Here is a 26,676-nt window from a genome sequence, read left to right as displayed (position 1 = left end):
CACATAGATAATATTGTGGGTTGAGCAAACCAGAGGCTGCGATTCATTCGTAGAACACTTAGAAGGTGCAACAGTTCTACCAATGAGACTGCTTACACCACACTTCTCTGCCCTATTCTGGAGTATCCCTGTGCGGTGTGGGGTCCGAATCAGGTGGGACTGACAGATGACATCAAAAAAGTACAAAGAAGGGCGGCTCGTTTTGTATTATCGTGAAATAGGTTAGATAGTTCCATAGACATGATACGTGAATCAGAGTGGCAATCATTAAAACATAGGCGTTTTTCGTTGCGACGAGATCTTCTCATGAAATTTCAATCGCCAGTTTTCTCCTCCGATTGCGATAACATTCGGTTGGCACCCACCTACATAGGGAGAAATGATCATCACAATAAAATGAGAGAAATCAGGGCTTGCACAGAAAAATTTAAGTGCTCATTTTTCCCGCATACCGTTCGAGAGTGGAGCGGTAGAGAGACAGCATGATGAAGGTGGTTCACTGAACCCTCTGGCAGGCAGTTTATTGTGAATAGCAGAGTAATCACATAGATGTAAATGTAGATGAGTCTAGTATGAACACAATAAAATTGATAAAAAGCTATTTTATGATAAAACTCAGTCATTCTAAATAGTAGTTGTTAATCTATTATTGATTGTTTAATGATGACAATTTGGAAGACATTTTCTAGCCTTTAACAAAATATAAATGGAGTAAACTTTTGTGACATGCTAAAATTATAACTGGGCCCAAGACTAAACTTACCTTTCTTGGGAAGTGCACTAATTGTAGTATCCTTGCATACTTCATGAACTGACTTTATGTTTCAACTTGTGACATGCTTCTCTCTATACTTATCATGCTCCATAGTTACGAGGGTCACTCCAATAGAAACGCACACTATTTTTGTAAAAATACAGTTTTCATTCTGCATGTGAGAAAGTTTTACAGTGTGTAGATACATCCTTCCCACTTATTTTCAAACTTTGTTCAACCTGTTCCCATGAGTGGCGCCGTCACAGCCTGTCTTCAAGATGGCTGCTACACTTGACGTTTGTCAGAAGTAACATGCTGTCATAGAATTCCTGTGCTGTGAAAATGAAACAATAGGAAACATCGACAAGAGGTTGAAAAAGGTGTATGGAGATGCTGCTGTCGATCGCAGTACAGTCAGTTGGTGGGCAAGCAGTTTACGTGATGAAAACGGGCACGGCAATATTGAGGATTGTCCTCGCAGCGGCAGCCCTCGTACTGCACACACTCCAGACAATGTGCAGTGAGTTAACAAACTGGTGACTGCTGACAGACAGATCACAGTGTACGAATTGTCATGTTACACTGAGATAGGGGAAGGAAGTGTTTGCAGAATACTGAAAGTGTTGGCGTTAAAAAAAGTTTGTGCCAGGTGGGTTCCCAGGATGTTGACAGTGGCTCACAAAGTAACAAGAAAAACAGTACGCACCAAACTTTTGGAACAGTTTGAGAACGGTGGAAACGAATTTCTTGGAAGAATTGTGACAGGTGATGAAACATGGATCCATCATTTTTCACCAGAGACGAAGAGGCAATCAATGGAGTGGCATCATGCAAATTCACCCAAGAAAAAAAAAATTCAAAACCACACCTTCTGCTGGAAAAGTTATGACTATGGTGTTTTTCAATTCCGAAGGACTCTTGCTTGTGGACATCATGCCAAGTGGAACCATCATAAATTCTGATTCATATGCCATGAAACAACAGGATGACATTGCAGCTTGCAGTACAAATGCCAGGGCTTGAATATAGCCTTAATCCAAGACAGGACTAAAGCACACTAGTTTCTGTCTCAATTAAAGTTTCCAAAGCAATCAAATCTACCAGGATTCCCTTACACGGCAGGCGTGCCGACACTTCTGTTCATATGCCAGAATCAACTGGCGCAACATAAATCATTGACACATTTCAGATAATATTTTAAAGATACACACTTAAACACCTTTGTTTATCACAAGCACTAATTAGTTAACAGGTTAGGCTGTGTTATTGATGCCACCCAAATGATGTAGCAAGTTAAGGTCTACAATTCTACTTTGCCATTAACACGCATCATGAAAAGGAAAGAAGGAATCCAGCTAACTAATTGAAAGTCACTACTTGGATTCAGTTTTACACAATGCGCTTAAAATCAACAGACAAAGGTGAGAGTCAAGTTTACACTCACAAGTAGCACAGGCAGAACATGAGCATAGGTGAGCATTAAATAAACTGCTCCTTGTTCAATCATTTACACACGGAATAAACAAAGATAATCTTTGCCGAATTACTGCAGACGCCGGAATTCCCGGTTCCTTGCAAATGGCGCAAATAATGGTCAAAATGTCTTACTTTAAGTCCGATGACATCCGTAGGATATGAGTTTCAATTGACAACCAGGCCTCATCCCTTTCGATCCACCTGTGACCACGACAGTAACATTGGCTGCTATCATGGCTTTAATGATGCATCTCACCTGACATGAGTCATGCCAAACCATCAACAAAACGGCATCGCCTCCTGTACACTCTCACTCCACAATCAGAGTCCTCCTCCCGCAAACACGGCAGGCAGCCGGCCACAGCAATGCCACAACGCCTTTTGGCTAGGGTAAGAAAACAGCAGAGGGCGAAGTGGGAATTTCAAAAGGAATGCACTACAGACAAGGAGGAAACGCAGAGAACGGTTCATGATGAAATGATTTTGACTTTCAGCTTATGGTGGTAAGTATTTGCATAACCCACATAAATTCTTCTCAGTCAACAAAGAAATCTAATAATTTCATTGTATATAAGCTCTGTGTCTAAGCAAAGCTCACTTTAATTCATGAAACACTGTTCCAGTTGTTTTTCCAGAAATTTATCAAGTTCACCCAACTGGTTTCAGCCTTTATATTAGGCCATTATCAACAGTGTCTGAAACTTCCAGACGTTCCTACGTAATACTATGGACATGTAGATATTTTTGTTTTTTATTGTAGAAGATGAGAGACATACAGTAAAAGTGTAGAAATACAACTTACATTATGCTGTGGAGAAGCAACATAAATTGATGAAAACAGTATAAATTGAGAAGATTTAAAAAAGTTTTTCGCTCAATGATGTCATGAGAAAAATGGGCGTATTGTAATTATAAAAATGTAAAATCTGAAAAGCTGTTAACATGGTTTAGCTTAAAAGAATTATATTCTGACGTATTTTAGAATTACAAGTACACATTTTTCAAATAAAACTTTAAAGTAATTGTTGTAACATTGTATACACACAATATCAGAAGTAACATCAACCAAGTTTTATTCTGTTTTCAGAATAACTCCGAATGAAGTATAGATGGGAGTGTAGAACAGTACAAAGCCTCATAACTATAGAACACATCAATATACAGTCTCATTGGTGAGCATAGAATAAGAAAGTAGAAATAAGTGAGACCGAGGGCCCAGCACAGTGGACTCATATCGGGTCGTCGTGCACACGGCAAAATGCTTGTCGCACAGTCTGTCTGAGTTGTGAGGTGACCTCTCGAGACCGACCACGGAGGTGCTTGTATCGTGCACAGTTTGATTGTGCACGCTGACATTGTAGGATTACAATACTCCTTCCCCCATGGGGAAAAGTGTTCACTTTGGATATGTCCACGTCTTCATCTGTAGGTAACAACTGCTGGAGCAAGTGTTACGCTGTCACAGGAGAATGTGGTCTGAAATCTCGTGGGCACAGACAGACGTGGGCACTCGCTCCCCCCGAAAAAGGCCGTAAGAGAGCACAGGTGGTGATGGAGCTGTATCTGTCTTGTCATCAGGGCAGGCACTTGGCAGTAGAGGCAGCAGGGAAGGTGGCAAGGAGGCAGAGGCAACAGGGACTGTGGAGATAGAGGCTGCCTGTCACTTGGCAGCGGTGGCACCCAGAGCACTGGTGGCGCCAGAGTCGCTAGAGGCGTGCGCTGCACCACAGGAGGCAGTGCAGCTGGTGGAGACGGAGGGATCTACAGACTCACACGGCAAGCGCTGGTCATGGTGTCACCAGCCGTCAGAGGTGTGCACGGCATAGAGGTGGCAGCGTCAGCACTGACGGATGACTGCCGGTATCCATTTAGGGTGCCGGCCAAAACCGTGGGTCCGTACGGCAAGGCAGGCGTCTGCCGGTGGCCGGGTGTCGGCCAGAGAAGGTGGAGCACTGTACGGGACTGGCAGCTGCGGAGGAGCTCCACCAGGCTACGGTTGCCAACTGGAGTGATCCTATACGGATGCGAGAACCTGTCGAGGGCTTCCTCGGGAGAAGATTGAGAGATATATTTTCTCGAGCAAGTTTTGAATGTACGGATCAGCCGCTCTGCCTCTCCGTTTGGCTGGGGGTGAAAGGGAGGGGCCTGTAAAATGCCGGATGCGAGTCTTTGTACAAAAATCTTCAAAATCTTGAGACACAGACTGTGGGCCATTATCCAGCACAAGCATATACAGCAATCCTCATAAGGAGAAAAATCAAAACATAAAAAGGCCATGACCGTAGATGCTGTGGATGTGGACAGGCAACAAATGACATAAAGAAATTTTGAGAAAGCATAAACTACTACAATCCAAAAGGAGGGAAGGAATGGAGCCACAATATCACCATCCAGAGACTCTGGGAGGTGGTCCAGAGGGAAAGAGAGGGCCATTGCTGCACTTGATGGATGACCCACTGCAGACGATGTGTCATACACACGTGATCTCGTGTCAATACACAGCCGAAACACGTGGTTGTGGGCCAGCAATTTTTTATGAGAAACACACAATGATCCAGATGGTGAAGGTGCACGACATCCCACGACAGTGCAGATGGGATCACAACCCCGTGCATCGACTCTTCTGTTACCGAGAGTAACAAAGCGTTAAGAACTGATAGGTGTTGGCAGAGAACCTAATAATTATGCAAAAGATCTAATGCTTGGACCAGTGGTTAAACGAGCCATTTATGCTGACATAAGATCAGCCACGTTAGCTGCTGAAATCAGAGAACTGGTAATGAGAAGACCATCCACACGGTTTGGGCTTTGATGTCTAAATGGAAGCACGACAGCTCGTCCTTATCAAATGCTGGATTTGGGCCAGTCAGCAATCGAGAAGGAGCATTTGGATTAGTGTGTTGTGATCTGGATCAGAAATAAGTCTCACAGCTACAGCATGAAAAAAGCAGAGCCGTGTGCTGCAGGTGATGTACCACTTTATCTGGCAAAGGTAACTGCACAATAATTATGCACAGGATCCAATGCTCAGCCCGGTGGTTTATCTGGCCATCTGTACTGACGTAAGATAGGACTGGCCGCAGCAGCTGCCAGAATCTGAGAACTGCTAATGGGAAAAACATTTGAGGTGTTTTGGGCTTCAACGTCCAAATGAAAACAAAACAGTTCATCGTGAACCGTCTGCATCTCTGTGTGCGAGAATGGCCCCGAGGCCGTACTGATAGGTGTCTGTAGACAAAACAAGATGTTGGCCTGTTTTGAAGGTATACAAACAAGGTGGTGAGCATAATTTGGACCTTAATAGGGTAAAATCATGCTCACAGGTGAGCAACCAGTCAAAAGGAACACTTTATGTAAGAGAGCATGAAGTGGCTGAGCTGGTGTGGCTGCACCATGAAGAAATTTATGGTAGTGTGTAATCTTTCCAAGAAAGGCTTGCAAGTGTTTGAAATTAGTTGGACACAGCAAATCTGAAATGGCGTCAGCGTGCTGGCATAAAGGCTTGACACCAGTATGAGAGACTTCAGAATTGAGACAGATGCTGCAGTTGCAAATAGGCTTCTGACAAGTCTATTGTGGAAAAATATTAGTCCCCAGAAAGCCATGCTAAGAGTTCACCCAGACAGGGCAAAGAAAAGGTATCGATAATAGACTGTGAATGTACACACGCACTGTTCGAGAGCGGAATGGTAGAGAGGCAGCTTGGAGGTGGTTCTTTGAACCCTCTGCCAGGCATTTCATTGTGAATGGCAAAGTAATCACGCAGATATAGATGTAGATGTAGAAGTAGTGTTGGTGTCATCCACTACTAGAGAGATCAAAAGCTGAACAGTTATTTTGTACACTATGGAAGTAGGAACCTGTTTCAATATGGGTATTTGTTGTGTGTTATAACTCACCGTCCAATGAGAGGTAGGGGACAATGTCAGTGATCCAAAATCCGTACATGTTTTGGAATTTAAAAGAGTCAATGCTGCACATGTGTCCACTTGCATTTTTATCATCTTGTTCATCACACATACTTCAATGTAGAGTTTGTTTGAGGCTACCATCACTTGGAAAATACTGTTCATATCCTTGTTTGTGTCTGTTGAAGTAGATTGAAAGTTGCACAGAGACACAAAATGTCCCTTTTTTCTACAGTGGTTGCACATCACCCAGTGATTTGGGCACACAGCCTGCCCATGTTGAACAAAACTGTAAGGGCATGACAGCAGAGGACCACATGCCCAGTGTTAAGACGCTGTCTGCTGTTGCTGCTTAGCACAACATTACCCCATGCAGCGTGGAGGCCTCGGTTGCATGACTACAATGTTGTCCTCCTCCTTGAGCTAATTAACAGTGGCCAAGGAGGAGATCAAGCAATGGAAACTGCTTCACACCTATGCCTGTATCTACATCTATACTGTGCAAACCGTCATGATGTGCATAATACAGGGTACATCCCATTTTACTAGTTATTAGAGTTTCTTCCAGCCCCATTCACATATGGAGTGTAGGACGAATGATTGTTTGAATGCCTCTGTGCTTGCAGTAATTATTCTAATCCTATCCTCATGATCCCTGTGTGAGTGATATTTAGGTGGTTGTACTATATCCCTAGAGTAATCATTTAAAGCCAATTCTTGAAATTTTGTTAATAGACTCTCAGGCTAGTTTACATCTGTGCTCAAGAGTCTGCCAGTTCATTTCCTTCAGTATCTCTGTGGCACTCTCCCATGGATTAAACAAACCTGTGACCATTCCTGCTGCCCTTCTCTGTATACATTCAATACCCCTGTTAGTCATATCTGGTACAGGTCCCACACACTTGAGATATATTCTATGATGGGTTGCACAAGTGATTTGTAAGCAATCTCTCTTGTGGACTGATTGCACTTCCCCAGTATTTTACCAATAAACTGAAGTCTACCATTGCTTTATCCATGACTGAACACATTTCATCATTCTATTTCATATCCCTGATTGACATTATAGTCACAGGATACTATGGTTTTTGTTTTTGTTTTGTCAAGTGGAGAAATTTTACTTTCCTGAACATTTAGAGCAAGTTGCCAATCTGTGCACCACACTGAAAACTTATCAAGATCTGACTAAATGTTTATGCAGCTTCTCTCAGATAGTGCTTCATTATAAGTAACAGTATCATCTGCAAAAAGTCTGATTTTACTATGAATATTGTCTGCAAGGGGTCATTAATATACAACACGAACAACAAGGGTCCCAACATACTTACCTAGAGCACATCTAAAGCTACTTCTACATCTGATGGTGACTCTCCGTCCGAACTAACATGCTATGTCCTCCCTACCAAAAAGTCGTCAGTTCAGTCACAAATTTCACTTGGTACCCTATAAGATCATACTTTTGACAATAAGTGTAGGTGCACTACTGAATCAAATGTTTTTCAGAAATCAGGAAACACTGCATCTATCTGGTTTCCTTGGTACAAAGCTTTTAGTATGTCGTGAGAAAAAAGTGCGTTGGGTTTCACATGATCAATGTTTTCAAAATCCATGTTTGTTGGCATTGAGGAGTTCATTCTGTTCAAGATACCCCATGATGTTTGAGGCTCAAGATATGTTCTAAGATTCTACAGCAAATTGATGTCAAGGATATTGGACAGTAGTTTTGTGGATTACTTTTACTACCCTTCTTGTAGACAGGTGTGTGACCTGTGCCTTTTTCTAAAAACTGGGCACAATATTTTGTTCAAGGGAAATACAATAGATTACAGTTAGAAGAGGGGCTAACTTAGCCCCAAATTCAGCATAGAATCTAATAGGGGTTCCATTGGGCTCTGCAGCTTTGTTCAGTTTTAACAATGTCTGCTGTCTGTCAACGCCACTGACACTACTACTTATTTTGCTCATCTTTCCAGTGTTATGAGGATAAAACTGGGGCAATTCTCTTGGGTTTTCCTATGAAAAGTATTATTTGGAAATGGAATTAAGTACTGCAGCTTTTGCTTTGCCGCCCTCAATTTCAGTTCCTGCTTCATTCACTGGGGACTGGACACTAACGTGGATCCCATTAACAGCCTTTACATACAACCAGAATTTCTATGGGTTCTGCGAAATGTCATTTTTTACAACTATTGACCGGCTGGTGTTCAACAAGAGATTGAAGAACTCCTCAAGAATTCCACACTCATTGTCAAGACACCACATTACACAATATTAGAAGTCAAGCAAACCAAATTTTATTCTGCTTCCACATGAACAGATCTGCAAAAACTCTAAATGAAGTATAGAACGGTATAAAGTCTCATAAATATAGAATACATCAATATACAGTCTCTTAGGTGAGCCTACAATAAGCAAACATAAGTGCCAGGCTGACATTAGGTTGTTGTGCACAAGACACAGAGCTTTTTGCACAGTCGGTCCTCTCTAGATCAGCCGTGGAGGCACTTGTAGTGCGTGCTGTTGGATTACACATGCTCACACTAAGGGTTACAACAGTAATGATTTTGGATTAATAAAAGTGTCAAATAGTTGCAATTATCTCTAGCCATTTTGCACTTCCTGTCAATCTCATGTTTTAGACATTTGTATTCCCCTTTGCCTGCTTCATTTACTGTATTTTTATATTTTCTCCTTTCATCAACTAAATTCAGTATCTCTTCTGTTATCAAAGAATTTATAATAGGCCTCGTCTTTCTACCTACTTGTTCCTCTGCTGCCTTCACTACTTCATCCCTCAAAGCTACCCATTCTTCCTCTACTGTATTCCTTTCCCCTGTTCTTGTCAGTCATTCCCTATTACTCACTCTCAAATTCCTTTTTGCAGTTTTTTCAGTTTTAATCTACAGTTCATAACCAATAAATTGTGGTCAGAGTCTGCATCCGCCCCCTGGAAATGTTTTACAATTTAAAACCTGGTCCCTAAAATCTCTGTCTTACCATTGTATAATCATTCTGAAACCTTCCGGTGTCTCCAGGTATCTGTATTAATGTGGAATCAATTTACTATGGAAAAAAATGGGGTTCAAATCTGATGGCCAAAATTGGCACTGATTATTTTCCAGGTTCAAATCTGATGTCCAAAATTGGTACTGATTTTCTTTCCATCATAAATTGATTCCACATTAATACAGATACCGGGAGACACCAGAAGGTTTCAGATTGATCATACAATGGTAAGGCAGAGATTTAGGGACCAAGTTTTAAATTGTATGGCATTTCCAGGGGGAGATGTGAACTCTGATCACAATTTATTGGTTATGAACTGTAGATCAAAACTGAAGAAACTGCAAAAAGGTAGGAATTTAAGGAAATGGGACCTGGATAAACTGAAAAAAAACAGAGTTCATAGAGAATTTGAGTGTGAGTAATAGGGAACGTTTGACAAGAACAGGGGAAAGGAATACATTAGAAGAAGAATTGACGGCTTTAAGAGATGAAATAGTGAAGGCAGCATAGGATCAAGTAGGTAAGAAGATGTGGCCTAGTAATAATCTTTGGATTACACAAGAGACACTGAATTTAGTTGATGAAAGGAGAAAATATAAAAATACAGTAAATGAAGTAGGCAAAAGGGAATACAAATGTATAAAATATGAGATTGAAAGGAAGTGCAAAATGGCTAAGCAAGAATGGCTAGGGATCAAATGTAAGGATTTAGAAGCATACATCACTAGGGGTAAAATAGACACCACCTAGCAGAAAATTAAAGAGACCTTTGGTGGAAAAAAAAAGCTGTATGAATATCAACTGCTCAGATTGACAACCAGTACTAAGCAAATAAGAGAAAGCTGAAAGGTGGAAGGAGTATATAGAGGGTCTATCAAGGGAGATGTACTTGAGGGCAGTATTATGGAAATGGAAGAGGATATAGATGAAGAGGAGATGGGAGATACAATACTGTGTGAAGAATTTCACAGAACACTGAAAGACCGAAGTCGAAACACAGGCATAAACACCATTCTGTTGGAAATATGGAAGCCTTTGGAGAGCCAGCCATTACAAAACACTTCCATTTAGTGAGCAAGATCTGTGAGACAGGCGAGACAGCCTTGGACTTCAAGAAGAATATTATAATTCCAGTACCAAAGAAAGCAGGTGCTGCCAGGTGTGAAAATCGCTGAACAATCAGTTTAATAAGCCACGGTTACAAAATATTAACACAAATTCTTTACAGACAAATGGAGAAAGTGGTAGAAGTCGACCTCAAGGAAGATCAGGGAATGTAGGAACATGCGAGGCAATACTGACGCTATGACTTATCTTAGAAGATAGGTTAAGGAAAGCCAAACCTATGTTTATAGCATTTGTAGACCTAGATAAGCTCTTGGCAATGTTGACTAGAATAACCTCTTTCAAATTCTAAAGGTGACAGAGGTTAAATACAGGGAGTGAAAGGCTGTTTACAAAAAAAATGTTTACAAAAAAAATGGCTCTGAGCACTATGGGACTTAACTTCTGAGGTCATCAGTCCCCTAGAACTTAGAACCACTTAAACCTAACTAACCTAAGGACACCATACACAGCCAAGCCCAAGGCAGGATTCAAACCTGCGACCGTAGCGGTCCTGTGGTTTCAGACTAGAACCACTTGGCTACTTCGGCTAGCAGATGTTTACAGTTTGTACAGAAAACCAGACTGCAGTTATAAGAGTCGAGGGGGCATGAAAGACAAGCAGTGGTTGAGGAGGGAGTGAGACAGCATTGTAGCCTATCCCCAGAGCTATTCAATATGTACACTGATCAAGAAGTAAAAGAAACCAAAGAAAAAATTGGAGTAGGAATTAAGGTTCAGGGAGTTTTAGAGAGAAGAACTAAAAACTGAAAGGTTTGCCAAATGCATTGTAATTCTGTCAGAGACGGCAAAGGACTTGGAAGAGCAGTTGAACAAAATTGACAGTGTCGTGAAAGGAGGATATAAGATGAACATCAACAAAAGCAAAACAAGGATAATGAAAGTAGTTGAATTAAATCAGATTACGAAATAAGATACTTACAGTAGTAGATGAGTTTAGCTATTTGGGCAGCAAAATAACTGATGATACTCAAAGTAGAGGGGATATAAAATATAGACTGACAATGGCAAGAATAGCCTATCTTAAGAAGAGAAATTTGTTGTCATTGAGTATAGACTTAAGTGTCAGAAAGTCTCTTCTGAAAGTATTTATGTGGGGTGTAGACATGTATGGAACTGAAACATATACAATAAACTGTTGTGGTTGGCAGAAGAGCCAACACTGTGTTACTATAGGAGGCTGAAATGCACGCGTTTTACCTCACGCTGGCTGGCGTGAGGTCTGGAACATGACAAGGTAATTAGAATTGAGAAAAACGGGTGTAGCTGGTGGAATACTTAACTTTAATCCATTAATGACGAACGTCGCTCTTGATGGTACATGATTTACAATATCAATAGAAACTGATCATGGCGCCTTGCTGGGTCGTAGCAAATAACGTAGCTGAAGGCTATGCTACACTGTCATCTCAGCAAATGAGAGCGTAGAAGTCAATGAACCATCGCTAGCAAAGTCGGCTGTACAACTGGGGCGAGTGCTAGGAAGTCTCTCTAGACCTGCCGTGTGGCGGCGCTCGGTCTGCAATCACTGATAGTGGTGACACGCGGGTCCGACGTACACTACCAGGCCGCGGCCGATTTAAAAGCTACCAGGTAGCAAGTGTGGTGTCTGGCAGTGACACCACATTCCTCACTCGCAAATCGGAGTACGGTTGTGGCATAAGGCTTCCGCCCGCCGTGGGGAGGACCCCATGTTGTATGTGATGAGGTGGGGAGCCTAACAACAGGTGAGGCTGTGCCACCCGCACCCTGCCATTTGGACCGCGGGGAGCGAGGAAACGCCTGAAAACCTGCTCCAGGGTGCACGCCAACATGCGGTGTATGCGCCCGTAGAGAGACAGGAGGGGCCGAAGGCTCGACCTCCATCAGGCCGGGTCACCCGACGGGAGAAGACGATATGTGGTCCGGAGTGGTCAAGAGTTCCATCTCGGAGGACAACTGGTCACGGGAAGCGATCGGCGGCACTTGACTCAGGGAGGCCCCCGGCAGTTGCAGCGATGCGTCCACTGTGGGCGTCGCCGGCGCGTCGCCATGAGGCAAAATGGAAGGCAGCATCGGTAACACCTGGGGCTGAGGCAAGCCAAGAGATGGGTCCCCAGGGAGCTGACCGAACGGCACTGTCGCTAAAAGCAGACGGCGAGCGGCAGATCCTGTGCGACGACAGAGGCGCAGCTGATTGAGATGCCGACGCATCTCACCAGAGGCCCCCAAAACCAGATACATAGCGCGTCCGAGGCAGCGAAGAATGCGCCCTTCGAGCCAACGCCTTGAATCTCAATAGTGGCGATAGTAGACAACGTCGCCTGGAGCAAAAGCAGGTGTCTGCCGCTGCACAGGAACCTGATGCGGCAGATGTAGCAAAGACATCAAGGTTCGATGAGGGCGACCGTGGAGCAACTCAGCCGGCGAGCGACCATCTCGGGGCTGAGAGTGATACGAGGACAAAAAGAGCAATAACGCGTCCTCCCGAGAATGCAACTCTTTCAACTTCAACATCTGTGACTTGAAAGTCCTGACCAATCGTTCAGCAGCACCATTTGACTGTGGCGAAAACGGCGCGGATGTCAGATGTTGAATACCATTGGCCTTGCAGAATGACTGAAATTCTGCGGACATGAATTGTGGGCTATTGTCGGAAACAATAGTCTGTGGAAGACCTTCAATGCAAAGGATAGCGAATAACACTTGGATGGTGGCAGATGACGTCGTGGAAGACATCCGGACAACAAAAGGAAAATTACTGAATGAATCTACCGCAACCAACCATCGAGCATTCCAGAATGGACCAGCAAAATCGATGTGTAAGCGTTGCCAAGGGGAAGTCGCTTTCGGACATGCAAAGAATTTCTGCGGTGGTGCTGATTGTTGTTTGGCACACACCACGCAAGAAGAGCACATATTCGTAACCGTGGCATCGATTCCGAACCAAGTACAGTGCTGACGAGCAAGTTGTTTCGTTCTCACTATACCCCAATGTCCTTGGTGGAGAAGCTGTAAGACAGAGGACTGTAACGAACGTGGTACCACGACCCTGGACTGATCATCATCAGAACGCAACAGCAAAACACCACGTCATACAAAAAGTCTCTCCTTGTGAGCAAAAAATCAGCGAACCAACGGGTCCTCGATCCGTGACTTTGACAAGGCCATTGCGTAGCAACAAAATACAGAATGGGAGCAAGGACAGGGTTGGCAGCTTTGGCTGTAGCTACCCGACGAAAATCAATTGGAAACGGTTCGACCACGTCATCGGTTTCCGCATCAATGAACATGCAAGCAAGTTTGGAGGAATCGAATGCCCTATTCTCATCAACAGGCAAGCGGGACAATGCATCGACGTTTCCGTGCTTAGCAGTGGACTGATACAAGATACCGTAGCAGTACTGCAGAGGAAAATAGACCAGCGAAAGAATTTCTGCACTGTAGGTGGAGGTACAAGCTTGGTCGGATGAAAAAGCGATGTCAAAGGTTTGTGCTCTGTGATTATGGTAAAGTGATGACCATGCAAGAAATCCTGAAACTTTGTAACACCAAATACGAGAGCCAATGCTTCTTTCTCGATCTGTGAATAATTTCTTTGAGCAGACGAGAGCAATTTGGATACAAAGGCAATAGGGCGTCGTGCGATCCATCTTTGTGCGCAAGCACAGCACCGATCCCGAAATCCGATGCATCCACCATCAACAAGAGGGTCTTCCGGGGATCGAATGACGTAAGGCAAGTATTGGAAAGCAATGCCAATCCAGATGAACAGAACACCCTTACGGCGTAAGCGATGAAGCGGAGCTGAAATGGAAGAGGCGTGCGGCAAATATTTATTATAATAGTTGATTCTTCCCAGCACACTCTGTAGCTGCTTCAAATTGTGCGGCGAAGGCAAGTCTCGTATGGCACGGAGGTGCGTTGGACTGGGATGTATGCCTTGGGCATTGAGTACATGTCCCAAGTATGGCAAGTCCCAAGCAAAAAACACACATTTGTCCTTCTGCAAGCGAAGACCATTTTGTCGCAAGACCTGAAATAATGTTCTGAGATTAGCCAAATGTTCTTCTTCCGTGTTTCCGGAGATCACAATATCACCCAGATAATTTGCTGTGGTAGGGACCAACGCACAAACAGTTTGTAGATATTGCTGAAACAATGCAGGGGCGGATGCACACCTGAATGGGAGTCGGTTGAATTGATACAACCCAAGATGCGTGTTAACCACCAAAAGGTGCTGGGATTCTTTGTCCACCGGTATTTGCAAGTACGCATCTGCGAGGTCCAACATCAAAAAATATTTACCCGGGCACAGTTTGTCGAAAAAATCTTCCGGGCGGGGCAAAGGAAAAGTTGCAATCACTAGTTGTGGATTCACTTTTTCCTTGAAGTCCACACAGTCTCAACTTTCTGGAAGGTTTTGGCAAAATTACTAAAGGTGATGCCCAGAGAGAAGCCTGCACACGTTCAATTACATCTTGTGATTCCAAATCGTGTAAAGTTTTTTGCAACCTCATCTCGCAATGCGTGGGGAAGATTGCGCGCTCTGAAAAATTTCGGTTGCGCGTTTACTTTCAGTTCCAAATGTACTTTATAGTTCCTAGCGCAACGAAGGCCTGGTGCAAAAATGTCTGCAAATTCTTCACATAGACGAGAAATACTGTCTGAAGGCACAGTCTGATTCACTGATAGGACCTGATTTACTATAGACAAGTTAAACAACTGAAATAAATCGAAACCAAACAAGTTCACTGCAGAAGAAGAACAAAGGACGTAAAATGACACAAGTTTTGTTTGTCCTTTGTATGTTGCAAGAAGGCTGCACTGTCCTAACACAGGGATACCTTGACCTGAATAACTACTTAACTTAACATTTGTGGCACGCAACGGAGGGGTGCCCAGCAGTTTGTAAGTGTCTTGATTGATCAGTGAAACTGCAGCTCCGATATCGAGCTGGAATGGTATCACTTTGCCGTTAATGCCCAAGTCTACAAAAAGTTTATTGTCCTGCTGACAACAAGAGCGACTGTCCCGTGCAACGTGAACTGACAGTGGTACAAAATCACTTGTGACTTGACGGGAGTTCCGGTGATGTCGACGCCCAATATTTTTGGGACGAACACAGTCACTGTTAGAGAGAGTGGCACTGGGCGGAGTGGAATGAACTACATGAATTTCCATGGGCGAAGTTTCGCGAGCCTCAGTATCCTTGGTTCGATTCCGATTCCGGCGCGAAGCAAAGGGCCTGGAACGGTTTTGAGCTTCCGATCTGAGCTTTTTCCGGCAAACACTCTGAACATGTCCTTTCTTATTACAATAAAAGCAAATAGCTTGGCGTGACGGGCAATTCTCACGCGAATGTTTAGTAGCACACAGTGGGCATGATCTGATCACTGCATTTGCTCGCCCGGTGGGCCGGTTAACCTGACACACTTCTGACGAAGTTTCAAATGATTCCTGATCAAAGTCAAGTGTGTCCTGCCGATCCAATATGTCCATCACTTGTTGAAGGGAGGGAATTACTAGTATCAAAATCTGTTCCCTTATACGAACATCAGAAACGTTCTGTGCAATTGCATCACATACTATAATATCTGAATAAGGGAGTCCACATTGACACTCAAAAGCACAATCCCTAGTAAGGCCTTGCAACCCACTCCCGATTAGTCTGACCTGCCGTATGTTTTGTACGGAAGAAGGTATACCGTTTTGCAACTACATTGACTGATTCTTTGAAATATGTATCTAATGCAGACAATATTTCTTTGTAGGAGAGAGTTGTTACATCGCGTCGGGGAAATAATTTGACTATCACACAGTACGTTTGTACCCCGACAGAGGAAAGGAGAAAAGGGTGCCGCTCGTTACCTAGAATTCTGTAGGCGGCGAGATGGAATCCAAATTGGCGTGACCACTCCGTGCAGCTTTCCAGTGCAACATCAAAAGGTCGAAAAGTGGGTGCAACAGCGTGTTGTGGCTGTGTTAGCGGTGGAGCGGCTGCTGCCGCATCGTTTTGCATCGCACGTTGACCCTGGACGAGCTGTCCAAGGGCATCGAGTAAGGGCTGCGTATGCTGATTCGGTAAGCGATAAAATTCGGACAGTACATCTGGAGATTGTGGCGAAGCCATTACACAAGTAAATCAGAGCAATATCGATAAGAACGTAGTTTTGCCTCGTCGCCAATGTTGTGGCTGGCAGAAGAGCCAACACCGAATTGCTAAAGGAGCCCGATATGCATGCGTTTTAGCTCACGCAGGCTGGCGTGAGGTCTGGAACATGACAAGGGAATTAGAATTGAGAAAAACGGATGTAGCTGGTGGAATACTTAACTTTAATCGATTAATGGAGAACATCGCTCTTTACTGTACATGATTCACAATATCAATAGTATGGATACTGGCGCCTTCCTAGGTCGTATCAAATAATGTAGCTGAAGGCTATGCTAGGAAGTCTCTCTAGACCTGCCGTGTGACGGCGCTCGGTCTGCAAATCACTGATAGTGGCGACACGCGGGTCCGACATATACTACCGGACCGCGGCCGATTTAAAGGCTACCACCTAGCAAGTGTGGTGTTTGGCTGTGACACAACATAAACAGTTTAGACAGGAAGAGAATAGAAGTTTTTAAAATGTGTTGCTGCATTGGAATGCTGAAGATTAGATGGGTAGATCACACAACTAATGAGGAGGCACTGAATAGAATTGGGGAGGAAAAGAAATTTGTAGTATAACCTGACTATAAGAAAGGATCAGTTGGTAGACATATCTTGAAACGTCAAGAGGGATCACCAATTTAGTACTGCAGGGTAGCATGGGGTGTAAAAATCATAGAGGGAGACCAAGAGATAAATACAGTAAGCAGATTCAGAGAGATGTAGGTTGCCGTAGTTGCTTGGAAGTGAAGAGGCTTGCACAGATTAATGTAGCAGGAGACCTGCATCAAACCAGTCTTCGGACTCAAGACCACAACAACAACAACATTAACACATCATATCAACCAACTTTAGATACCATACGATAATTATACCCCACATTGGACCCCTGTAAGTAGCAGCAGTTTAATTATAACCACCCAGTATATACATTTGATCAGTTGTTAGAAGTATTAAGTTTACAAGTATATTTGGATGCTACAAGTTACAGAATTTTATCTGTATTATTTATGTGTTTTGAAAAGTCCTGGACCAATCTATTGCCTCTTGCTTTAAAGCACTTTCCATTTTTTTAAAAATCTTTAACCAGTATCATTATTGCATATAATGGTGGAATTGGACCCTGTCTTTTGAGATTGAAGTATGACACCACTGTCAATTCAGTGCTGGAGCACAGTTGACGTGTGAAAAATGTTCTCATAGCTGCAACATGCAGAGTTCCACTCTAATGGTGCATCTTAGCAAATTGTGTACCTACAGAAAAAAAAATAATATCAAAGAGCAACAAATGGTACCATCTACATTAGAGAAACTCGCCAGTCTAAATAGAAAAGAAAAATTTGTTTTGCATTCCAAACATTGTAAAATGACAATTTGGTTATTTCTGACTAATATTATTGATACTATATGCATCTGTCTGAAATATTTACTGTTCCTTACTTGTATACTCTTCAGACCAAGAAACTGTGTGTTTTGGCAAATTTGGCATAGCACTAAAAGAACTTTTTAAAGGGAACTTAAATTATGTCTGCTGTTAGTATTCTTTTCATGTATATCACTGATATGAAACTAAAATAACTCACTGTACATTTACACACTTATGAAGTCTGTAGTCAATTAGAAAACAACAGTAACATTCATAAAAATAGTAGAAAGAGAAGTGATACATTGTGCATCACTCAGTCCTAGTACCACACAGTTCGGAATATTCAGCCAGAGAATCTTTGATTACTTACCGAGTGATGTGAAGAATCTAGTAGATGTTAAATTCAACTTCAATCACAAATTGAAATTGTATTTGGGTGTCAACTCCTTTTCCATAGAAGAATTTCTGAATGTGTAAATAAATCAACCAACCAAACATACATACATACATACATAATGTTATAATTGTAAGCCTGCGGGTTCGGGGGTTAGAATAGGCCCGCGGTATTCCTGCCTGTCGTAAGATGCGACTAAAAGGAGTCTCAAACTTTTCCGCCTTATATGACGGTCCCCTGTTGGGTTTGACCTCCATCTCTCAAAATTTTCCGAAGAGCGAGCCGATTGGGGAAGGGCGCCTTACTTGGTGCATTGTGTCCATCTTGCGATCAGACCTTTCGCCAGCTTATACACCATTGAACTGCAGTCCTGTCTGCTCTCCATCTCTTGGGCATGACTCTTTTTCTGCGTGCAGATAACACCTTGCACTGTGCAGTGACTCTTTCTGCACCGACAGCGACCATGGACCACATGTTACCTAACATCCAGCACGGTAGCCAGTCCGTTGTGGTGGGGCCACCATGTACCCTGTTGGTTGTAGCCCCCTGACAACACAGGGATCGCTTTACTGATGCCTGCACCGTTAACTCCCCACGTATGCCAAGGAGTAGATGCCTATCCTCCTGGGGTATCGGGACTCCCGGCAACAGCCATCCTGCCAGGTGGCTCTTGCCATGGCTGGGTGGTGCCCGTGGGGAGGGCCCTTGGTCGGAGTAGGGGGGTGGCATCAGGGCAGATGACACACAATGAAGCGTGGTACATCGTCTCTCACTGGTGGCCAGCTGCCAGCAGTCTCTAAGCGTTCTCGGGCTCAGTTTAACGCTCAGAAATACGATCCGAAAACGTTCCCCTCCCTGGCCACATCGTGGGAGGAACATAAGTCTCAGGATGGCAGTAGCAGTTATTCGCCTCGCTTCTTAGTTTGTACGAGGGTTGATGGGCAGTCTTTTCTCTCCACAAAGCCTCAGTTCTTCGTCGAGCATTTAGAGGACAAGTTTGGGGAGGTGGAGGGCTTGTCAAAAATGCGCTCTGTGTCAGTCCTGATACAAACGGCATCCTCTGCCCAGTCACAACGGTTACTCGCTTGTGACAAGTTGGGGGATGTTGCCGTTATGATCACACCCCATAAGAGTTTAAATATGGTCCAGGGAGTTATTTACCATAGGGATCTTCTTTTGCAGTCTGATGAAGAGCTGCGCGCCAATTTAGAGCGCCGAGGTGTACATTACGTCCGGCGCGTTCATCGGGGTCCGAAGGAAAATCAGATTGCTACCGGTGCCTTCATCTTGGCCTTCGAACGGGATACATTACCGGAAAAAGTCAATGTGATGGTCTACCGATGTGACGTTAAGCCCTATATCCCTCCCCCGATGCGGTGCTTGAAGTGCTGGAAGTTCGGCCATATGTCTTCTCGCTGCACTTCCAGCCTCACATGTCGAGATTGCGGACGCCCATCACATCCCAATACTCCATGTGCCCAGTCTCCCATCTGTGTCAACTGCGGGGAGCACCATTCACCTTGCTCACCAGACTGCCGAATTTTCCAGAAAGAGCGTAAAATCATGGAATACAAGACCCTGGACCGACTAACCTATACTGAGGCCAAGAGGAAATACGACCGCCTCCATCCTGTGAGAATGACATCTTCCTATGCTGCTGCTACAACACCTGTGCTAGCCCCGTCTGTTTCTCCAGTTGTGGCCGGATCGACGAGTAGTAAAACTCCTCCTGCCCCCTCGCCAGTGGGGGGCTCTACCCATCGGGTTGCTCCTGCGTCACCTACCTCAGGAGCAACACCACCCCACTTCTAAGCCGGAAGCCGGAGAAGTGTCCAACTTCTTCGGCTTCTCACGCTCGCAAGGGGTCCCTTGGGTCCCTCCCTCCCCAGCTTTCCCCCAGCGAGAAGGCTAACGACCGACAGTGGCGTAAGTGCCCGCAATCCACTGGTCGTAGGACTTCACGGTCCTCCTCCGTCCCGGAGACTGAATCGGTGAAGCCCTCCCAGCCGGTGCAACCCAAGGAACGGCATGAGAAACCCAAGAAGAGCTCTCAGCCCAAGGAACTTACAGTGGCAGCCATCCCACCGCAACCTTCCAGCTCTGCGTCTGAGGATGCGGTGGAGATTCTGGCGTCTGCTGAGGACCTCCATCTCGCCAGTCCATCAGACGCCATGGAAAGCACTATCACAGGTGCTAAATCGGAGGCAGCAGGTGACCCCTTCCCAGTCCCGTCAAGCCTTTCTCAGCCATGGACAACACCATCCTCCAGTGGAACTGCAGCGGTTTCTTCCACCATCTAGGTGAGCTCCGCCAACTTATCAGCCTTCACCCTTTCCTCTGCATTGCTCTGCAGGAAACTTGGTTTCCAGCAATGCGAACCCCCGCCCTCCATGGCTATCGGGGTTATTATAAGAACCAGGCAGCTTATGAAAGGGTGTCTGGTGGCGTCTGCATCTATGTCCTGAACTCTCTTCACAGCGAGTCTGTACCTCTCCACACACCTTTAGAAGCTGTCGCTGTTCGGGTGTGGACGCCACAGGCTGTTACCGTCTGCAGTCTTTACCTTCCACTGGATGGTGATGTCGCGCAGCATGTCCTGGCTGCTCTGATAGCTCAATTGCCTCCACCTTTCTTGTTACTGGGCGACTTTAACGCCCGTAACCATCTGTGGGGTGGGTCAGTGGCAACAGGTCGAGGCACCATCGTTGAGCATTTATTGGGGCAGCTCGATCTCTTGATCTTAAATGATGATGCCTTCACACACTTCAGTGTGGCACATGGCACATACTCCGCCATTGACCTTTCCATCTGTAGCTCTAGCCTCTTACCGTCTGTCCAATGGAGAGTGCATGACGACCTGTGTGGTAGTGACCATTTTCCGATCTTTCTGTCGCTGCCACAGCGACAGTCTTCTGGGCGCCCTAGCAGATGGGCTATGAATCAGGCTGACTGGCACTTGTTCTCCTCCACTGCCGCTATTGAGCCTCTCTCTAACGATGCCATTGATGCAGTGGTTCAATTGGTCACCACCGGCATCGTTACTGCCGCCGAATCTGCCATTCCCCGTTCTTCTGGGTCCCTTAGGCGGCGGACTGTGCCTTGGTGGTCGCCTGAGATCGCTGAAGCGATTAAAGCTCGCCAGCGGGCGCTCCAGCATCACAAGGGGCATCCCTCAATCGACCACCTTATTGCCTTCAAACGGCTGCATGCGCGAGCCCGCTGCATTATCCGCCAACGCAAGCAGGAGTGCTGGGAGCGGTATGTGTCCACCATTGGCCTCCATGTCACTCCATCACAGGTCTGGGCCAAGATTCACCGCCTCTATGGCTATCGGACCCCTGTCAGTGTCTCTGCACTCTCACTGAATGGAGCAGTTTGTACTGACTCCGACGTCATTGCAAACCGCTTGACAGAGCACTTTGCTATGACTTCAGCTTCTGCCAACTTCCCCTTGGGCTTCCGTTCCATTAAGGAGTGGATATAATGTCGGAGTCTTTCTTTTCGCACTCACCATCCTGAATTGTACAATGTTCCATTCAGTGAGTGGGAATTTCGAAGTGCCCTCGACGCTTGTCCTGATACCGCTCCTGGGCCAGATAGCATCCACTCTCAGATGCTGAAACACCTTTCAGTGGACTGCCAGTGACGCCTCCTCGATCTTTACAACCGCATTTGGGTCGAGGGTGAGTTACCGTCGCAATGGCGGGAAAGTCTTGTTGTCCCCATTCTGAAACCAGGGAAGAACCCTTTGGAGGTGGACAGCTACCGTCCCATTAGCCTCACCATCGTTCTTTGCAAGTTGCTTGAACGGATGGTGAGCCGGCGCTTGAATTGGGTGCTGGAGTCTCGGGGCCTTCTGGCTCCGTCTCAGGGTGGGTTCTGTAAAGGCCGCTCCGCCGCCGACAATCTGGTGAGCCTGGAGTCGGCCATCCGTACTGCCTTTGCCCGCCGTCAGCATCTGGTTGCTGTCTTTTTCGACATGCGGAAGGTGTATGATACGACATGGCGTCTTCACATCCTTTCTACGCTTCATGGATGGGGTCTTCGGGGCCCTCTGCCGATCTATATCCGCAATTTTCTGTCGTATCGTACCTTCCGCGTGCACGTCGCGGCCTCATATAGTTCCTCCCAAGTCCAGGAGAACGGTGTGCCAAGGGTTCTGTTCTCAGTGTGTGTCTGCTATTAATAGCTATTAACGGTCTCGCTGTGGCCGTGGGAAATACTGTCTCTGCTTCCCTGTATGCTGACGACTTCTGCCTTCACTACAGCTCTATTGGCATTGCAGCTGCTGGACGTCAGCTACAGGGCGCAATCCGCAAGGCGCAGTCTTGGGCTGTAGCGCATGGTTTTCAGTTTTCCGCAGCCAAGACCTGCGTTATGCATTTCTGCCGGCGACGCACTGTTCACCCGGAGCCGCGGCTTTATCTTGACGGCGAGCTTCTTAAAGTGGTGGAGTCACATAGGTTTTTGGGGATTGTTTTTGATGCCCGGTTGACTTGGCTGCCTCATATTCGGCAGCTTAAACAGGCGTGTTGGCGGCATCTAAGTGCTATGCGATGCCTGAGCCACACCAGGTGGGGCGCCGACCGATCTGCTCTCCTACGGCTTTACCAGGCAATCCAGTCCCATCTGGACTACGGGAGTCTGGCTTATGGCTCAGCATCCGCATCTGCGTTGCGGGTGCTGGACCCAATCCTCCACAGCGGGATACGCCCTGCCACTGGTGCCTTCCGGAGCAGCCCTGTAGACAGCATACTTGTGGAGGCAGGTGTCCCTCCACTGCGGTTACGACGCCAACAATTACTGGCCGCTTATTCTGCCCATGTTTTTAGCTCGCCCGGGCATCCAAATTATCGTGTTCTGTTCCCGCAGTCAGTCGTCCTTCTGCCAGAAAGTCGGCCCCGGTCGGGTTGTCCGATCGCCGTATGCGTCAGACAGCTTCTCTACAGGCTTGAGTGTTTTCCTGTACCACCTCCTTTCCGGGCCCCTCTGCATACACCCCCATGGTGTGCCTCGCCCTTGCCTTCGGCTCGACTTGGCACATGGCCCGAAGGACTCAGTCCCTCCGGAGGCCTTCCGACGCCGCTTTTATTCCCTCCTGGCCACGTATCAGGGCTCTGGCGTTGTCTACACTGACGGTTCGATGGTTGCTGGTCTAGTCGGTTAGGCACTAACTCTAGGGGACCACTCTGAACAACGTTCGTTGCCGGCTGGCTGCAGTGTTTACACTGCTGAGCTGGTCGCCATCTTTCGCGCCCTAGAGTATATCCGCTTATGCTCAGGTGAGTCCTTCGTTATCTGTAGCGATTCCCTGAGCGGTTTACGAGCTCTCGACCAGTGTTTCCCTCGTTCTCGTCTGGTGATGGCTATCCAGGAGTCCCTGCATACTCTCGCCCGTAGCGGCAGGTCTGTGGTCTTTGTTTGGACCCCAGGCCATGTTGGTATACCCAGCAATGAAACTGTTGACCGCCTGGCGAAAGAGGCCACCAGTGCGCCATCTCTGGAGATTGGCCTCCTGGCGGCTGATTTGCGGGCAGTCTTACGCTGCAAAGTTCTCTCGTTTTGGGATGCTGAATGACGCGGTCTGACCACCCTAACAAATTCCGTGCCGTCAAGGACACGACGACTGTGTGGCGGTCATCCATGCGAGCCAACCGCAGGGACTCAGTCGTTCTTTGTCGGCTCCGCATTGGCCACACCCGACTCACGCACAGTTATTTACTGTGTTGTTAGGATCCCCCTCTTTGTCGTTGTGGGGCGTCCTTGACGGTGGTCCATATTCTGTCGGAGTGCACCCTTTTAACCGTGCTCATGCAGACTTTTGCAATGCCTGACACACTCTCTGCTCTTTTATCAGATGACTCTGCCAAGGTGGACTTGGTTTTGTGTTTTATTCGGGCAGGGGGTTTTTATCCTTTAATCTGAGTTTTTTAGTGTTCATTCTGGCTTTTAGCCTCTGGTTTTAAACTGAGTTTTTAAAGTGTCCTTGGTGGTTGGCTTTTCCTCTTTTTCTCTACGGTCGGCCAACCACCATCACACTGTGTGTTTTAATTTGTTTTGTCAGGTCTCTGTCAGAGTACTTCATGTCCTGTTTCGTCTGCTGTCTTTCCTGTTGTTCGTTTTTTTTTTTTTTTTTTTTTTTTTTATTCTCTTCCGGTGGTTTTAGTTTTTATGGAACAAGGGACCGATGACCATAGTAGTCTGGTCCCTTTAATCCCACAAACCAACCAACCTATAATTGTAAGCTGACTCCACCTCAAAGTGACTATGGAATCGATGAGAATGACACTGAAGTAAGTTAAGAGTTAGTGAGTGTACTGTACAAAGGTGATTTGTGCACTTTGTTTTTCATAATATTTTGTGTTATTTATTCCTTTAGGGTGGTTGATATCCGATGCAGTCCAACTGACTCAACATTTGTATGCTCAGTTGTTGGTGACCAAGGAAATGGATCTGGCAAGCTGCTACTTTATGATATCAAAACACGGAAACTTGAGGTACTGCTTGTCTTATTGCTGCACGGGATTAGCCGAGCGGTCTAAGGCACTGCAGTCATGGACTGTGCGGCTGGTCCCAGCGGAGGTTCGAGTCCGTGTGTGTGTGTGTGTGTTTGTGTGTGTGTGTGTGTGTGTGTGTGTGTGTGTGTGTGTGTGTGTGTGTGTCCCCTTAGGATAATTTAGGTTAAGTAGTGTGTAAGCTTAGGGACTGATGACCTTAGCAGTTAAGTCCCATAAGATTTCACACAGATTTTTATTAAAATTAATCAGTCCACTAAGAAGGCTAGGAGAATATTTATAATAAAAAGAACAGGATAGTAGTTGTTAGTGCTCTATGTAGAAAATGAATGTACATCCTTTTGTCCCAGTATCATGGACATGTGAACATAGAGGAATTACGGAAAAAGTTTAAACTGATGCTCTGGAAATCATGCTCTGGAAAAGTATGTGTTGGGTAAATTGGTTAAAGAACAGAAAATACCCACCAGGTTTAATAACAAAATTTGGAAAATGCACAGAATCAGAGATTGTTCACTCTTGTTTCAAAAAAGAACCCTGAAATGTTGACAGGCAAAAGTTAGTAGAAATTTGTGCATCTGTAAAAAGATTGATGTGTGAACCATATAACAATGCCACTGTCATATCTTAGCAAAAGATTTTGCTAACAAACTGAAAAAATCACAAGCAGATTGAAGGCTTATATCCAGTCACTCTGCCAGATTTTCAATTCCCTCCCATGAATTTATTAAAAGCTACACATGTTGCTCAGAAAAAGACCTGGCATAATATGAACTTTGCAAGCTAGTTATCCTTAAGGCACTGGTACATCAGTTACACAGAGATAAGTAAAGTGCGCAAAACAACCCTTGCAGCATAGGTTGGAATGAACTGCTTGCCACAGTAAACAGATAACTAGCAGGGGTGCATGGTAGTGATAACATAGACCTACCTTTTTGTACTGTATAATTGAAATCAATCCACATATATTTGATGTGTTAACCTTACATTCCCTTACCTGTTATGAATATGTTCCTATGCTGAATTCCCAACACAACTCTGGGAGAAGTTGGTACACCATCAAATAAATAAGAAGTTAATCTTATAGAATCATAATATATTGTTGACACGTTATCTCCTCCAGTTTGTATGTAATATATTAGTCACAACAAAGATGCAAAGTTCAAGTGATATTCATCAGAATTCATGGAGTCTATAGGAGCAATATTAACATTGAGAAGACACATCTCCCTTTACCAAAATAGTGATTCCCATATGTTGTTGTTGTTGTTGTTGTTGTTTTGGTGGTGGTGGTGGTCTTTGGTCAAAAGACTGGTTTGATACAGCTCCCCATGTTACTCAATCCTGTGCAAGCTTCTTCATCTCCAATAACTACTGGAACCTACATCCTTCTGAATCTGCTTGATGTATTCATCTCTTGATCTGCTTCTACAATTTTCACACTCCACACTTCCTTCCATTACTAAACTGGTAATTCCTTGATGCCTCAGAATGTGTCCTACTAACAAAACAATTCTTCTAGTCAAATTGTACCACAAATTCCTCTTCTCCCCAATTCTATTCAGTACCTCCTCATTAGTTACATGATCTACCCATCTAAGCTTCAGCATTCTTCTGTAGTACCACATTTCAAAAGCTTCTTTTCTCTTCTTGTCTAAACTGATTATCATCCATGTTTCACTTCCATACGTGGCTAGACACCTTACAGATACTGATCCTTAAATCTATGCTCGATGTTAACAAATTTCTCTTCTTCAGAAACACTTTCCTTACCAATGCAAGTCTATATTTTATATCCTCTCTACTTTGACCATCGGTTATTTTGCTGTGATTCTTCAGTTTGTCCCGGCGTATTTGTTGCGCGAACAGTCCACGGGTTTACTGCCGGTTCATAGTATCCAATGGGCACAATATTTCGGCGATCAGACATGTCGCCATCGTCAGTTACGCTGACGAACTGAGCTCCTGAGGGCCTGCGGACGATTTAAATCCCCAC

At 45.1% G+C, this 26,676-nt stretch overlaps 1 protein-coding gene across 1 annotated transcript in view; it reads left to right on the top strand.

Annotated features, from left to right (window-relative positions):
* LOC126355725 (WD repeat-containing protein 91) overlaps nucleotides 1-26,676 on the top strand; it is a 219,661-nt gene that overhangs the window by 143,245 nt on the left and 49,740 nt on the right. The window contains exon 9 of the mRNA XM_050006093.1: nucleotides 24,545-24,662. Within this exon, the coding sequence (XP_049862050.1) occupies nucleotides 24,545-24,662 (118 nt within the window). The remainder of the gene's footprint in view (nucleotides 1-24,544; nucleotides 24,663-26,676) is intronic.

This window comes from Schistocerca gregaria, chromosome 3, assembly GCF_023897955.1.
Source record: "Schistocerca gregaria isolate iqSchGreg1 chromosome 3, iqSchGreg1.2, whole genome shotgun sequence".
NCBI classification, from domain to species: Eukaryota; Metazoa; Arthropoda; class Insecta; order Orthoptera; family Acrididae; genus Schistocerca; species Schistocerca gregaria.
Note: the sequence above shows the minus strand (reverse complement) of the source record. Positions and strands in the feature narration are given on the sequence as shown.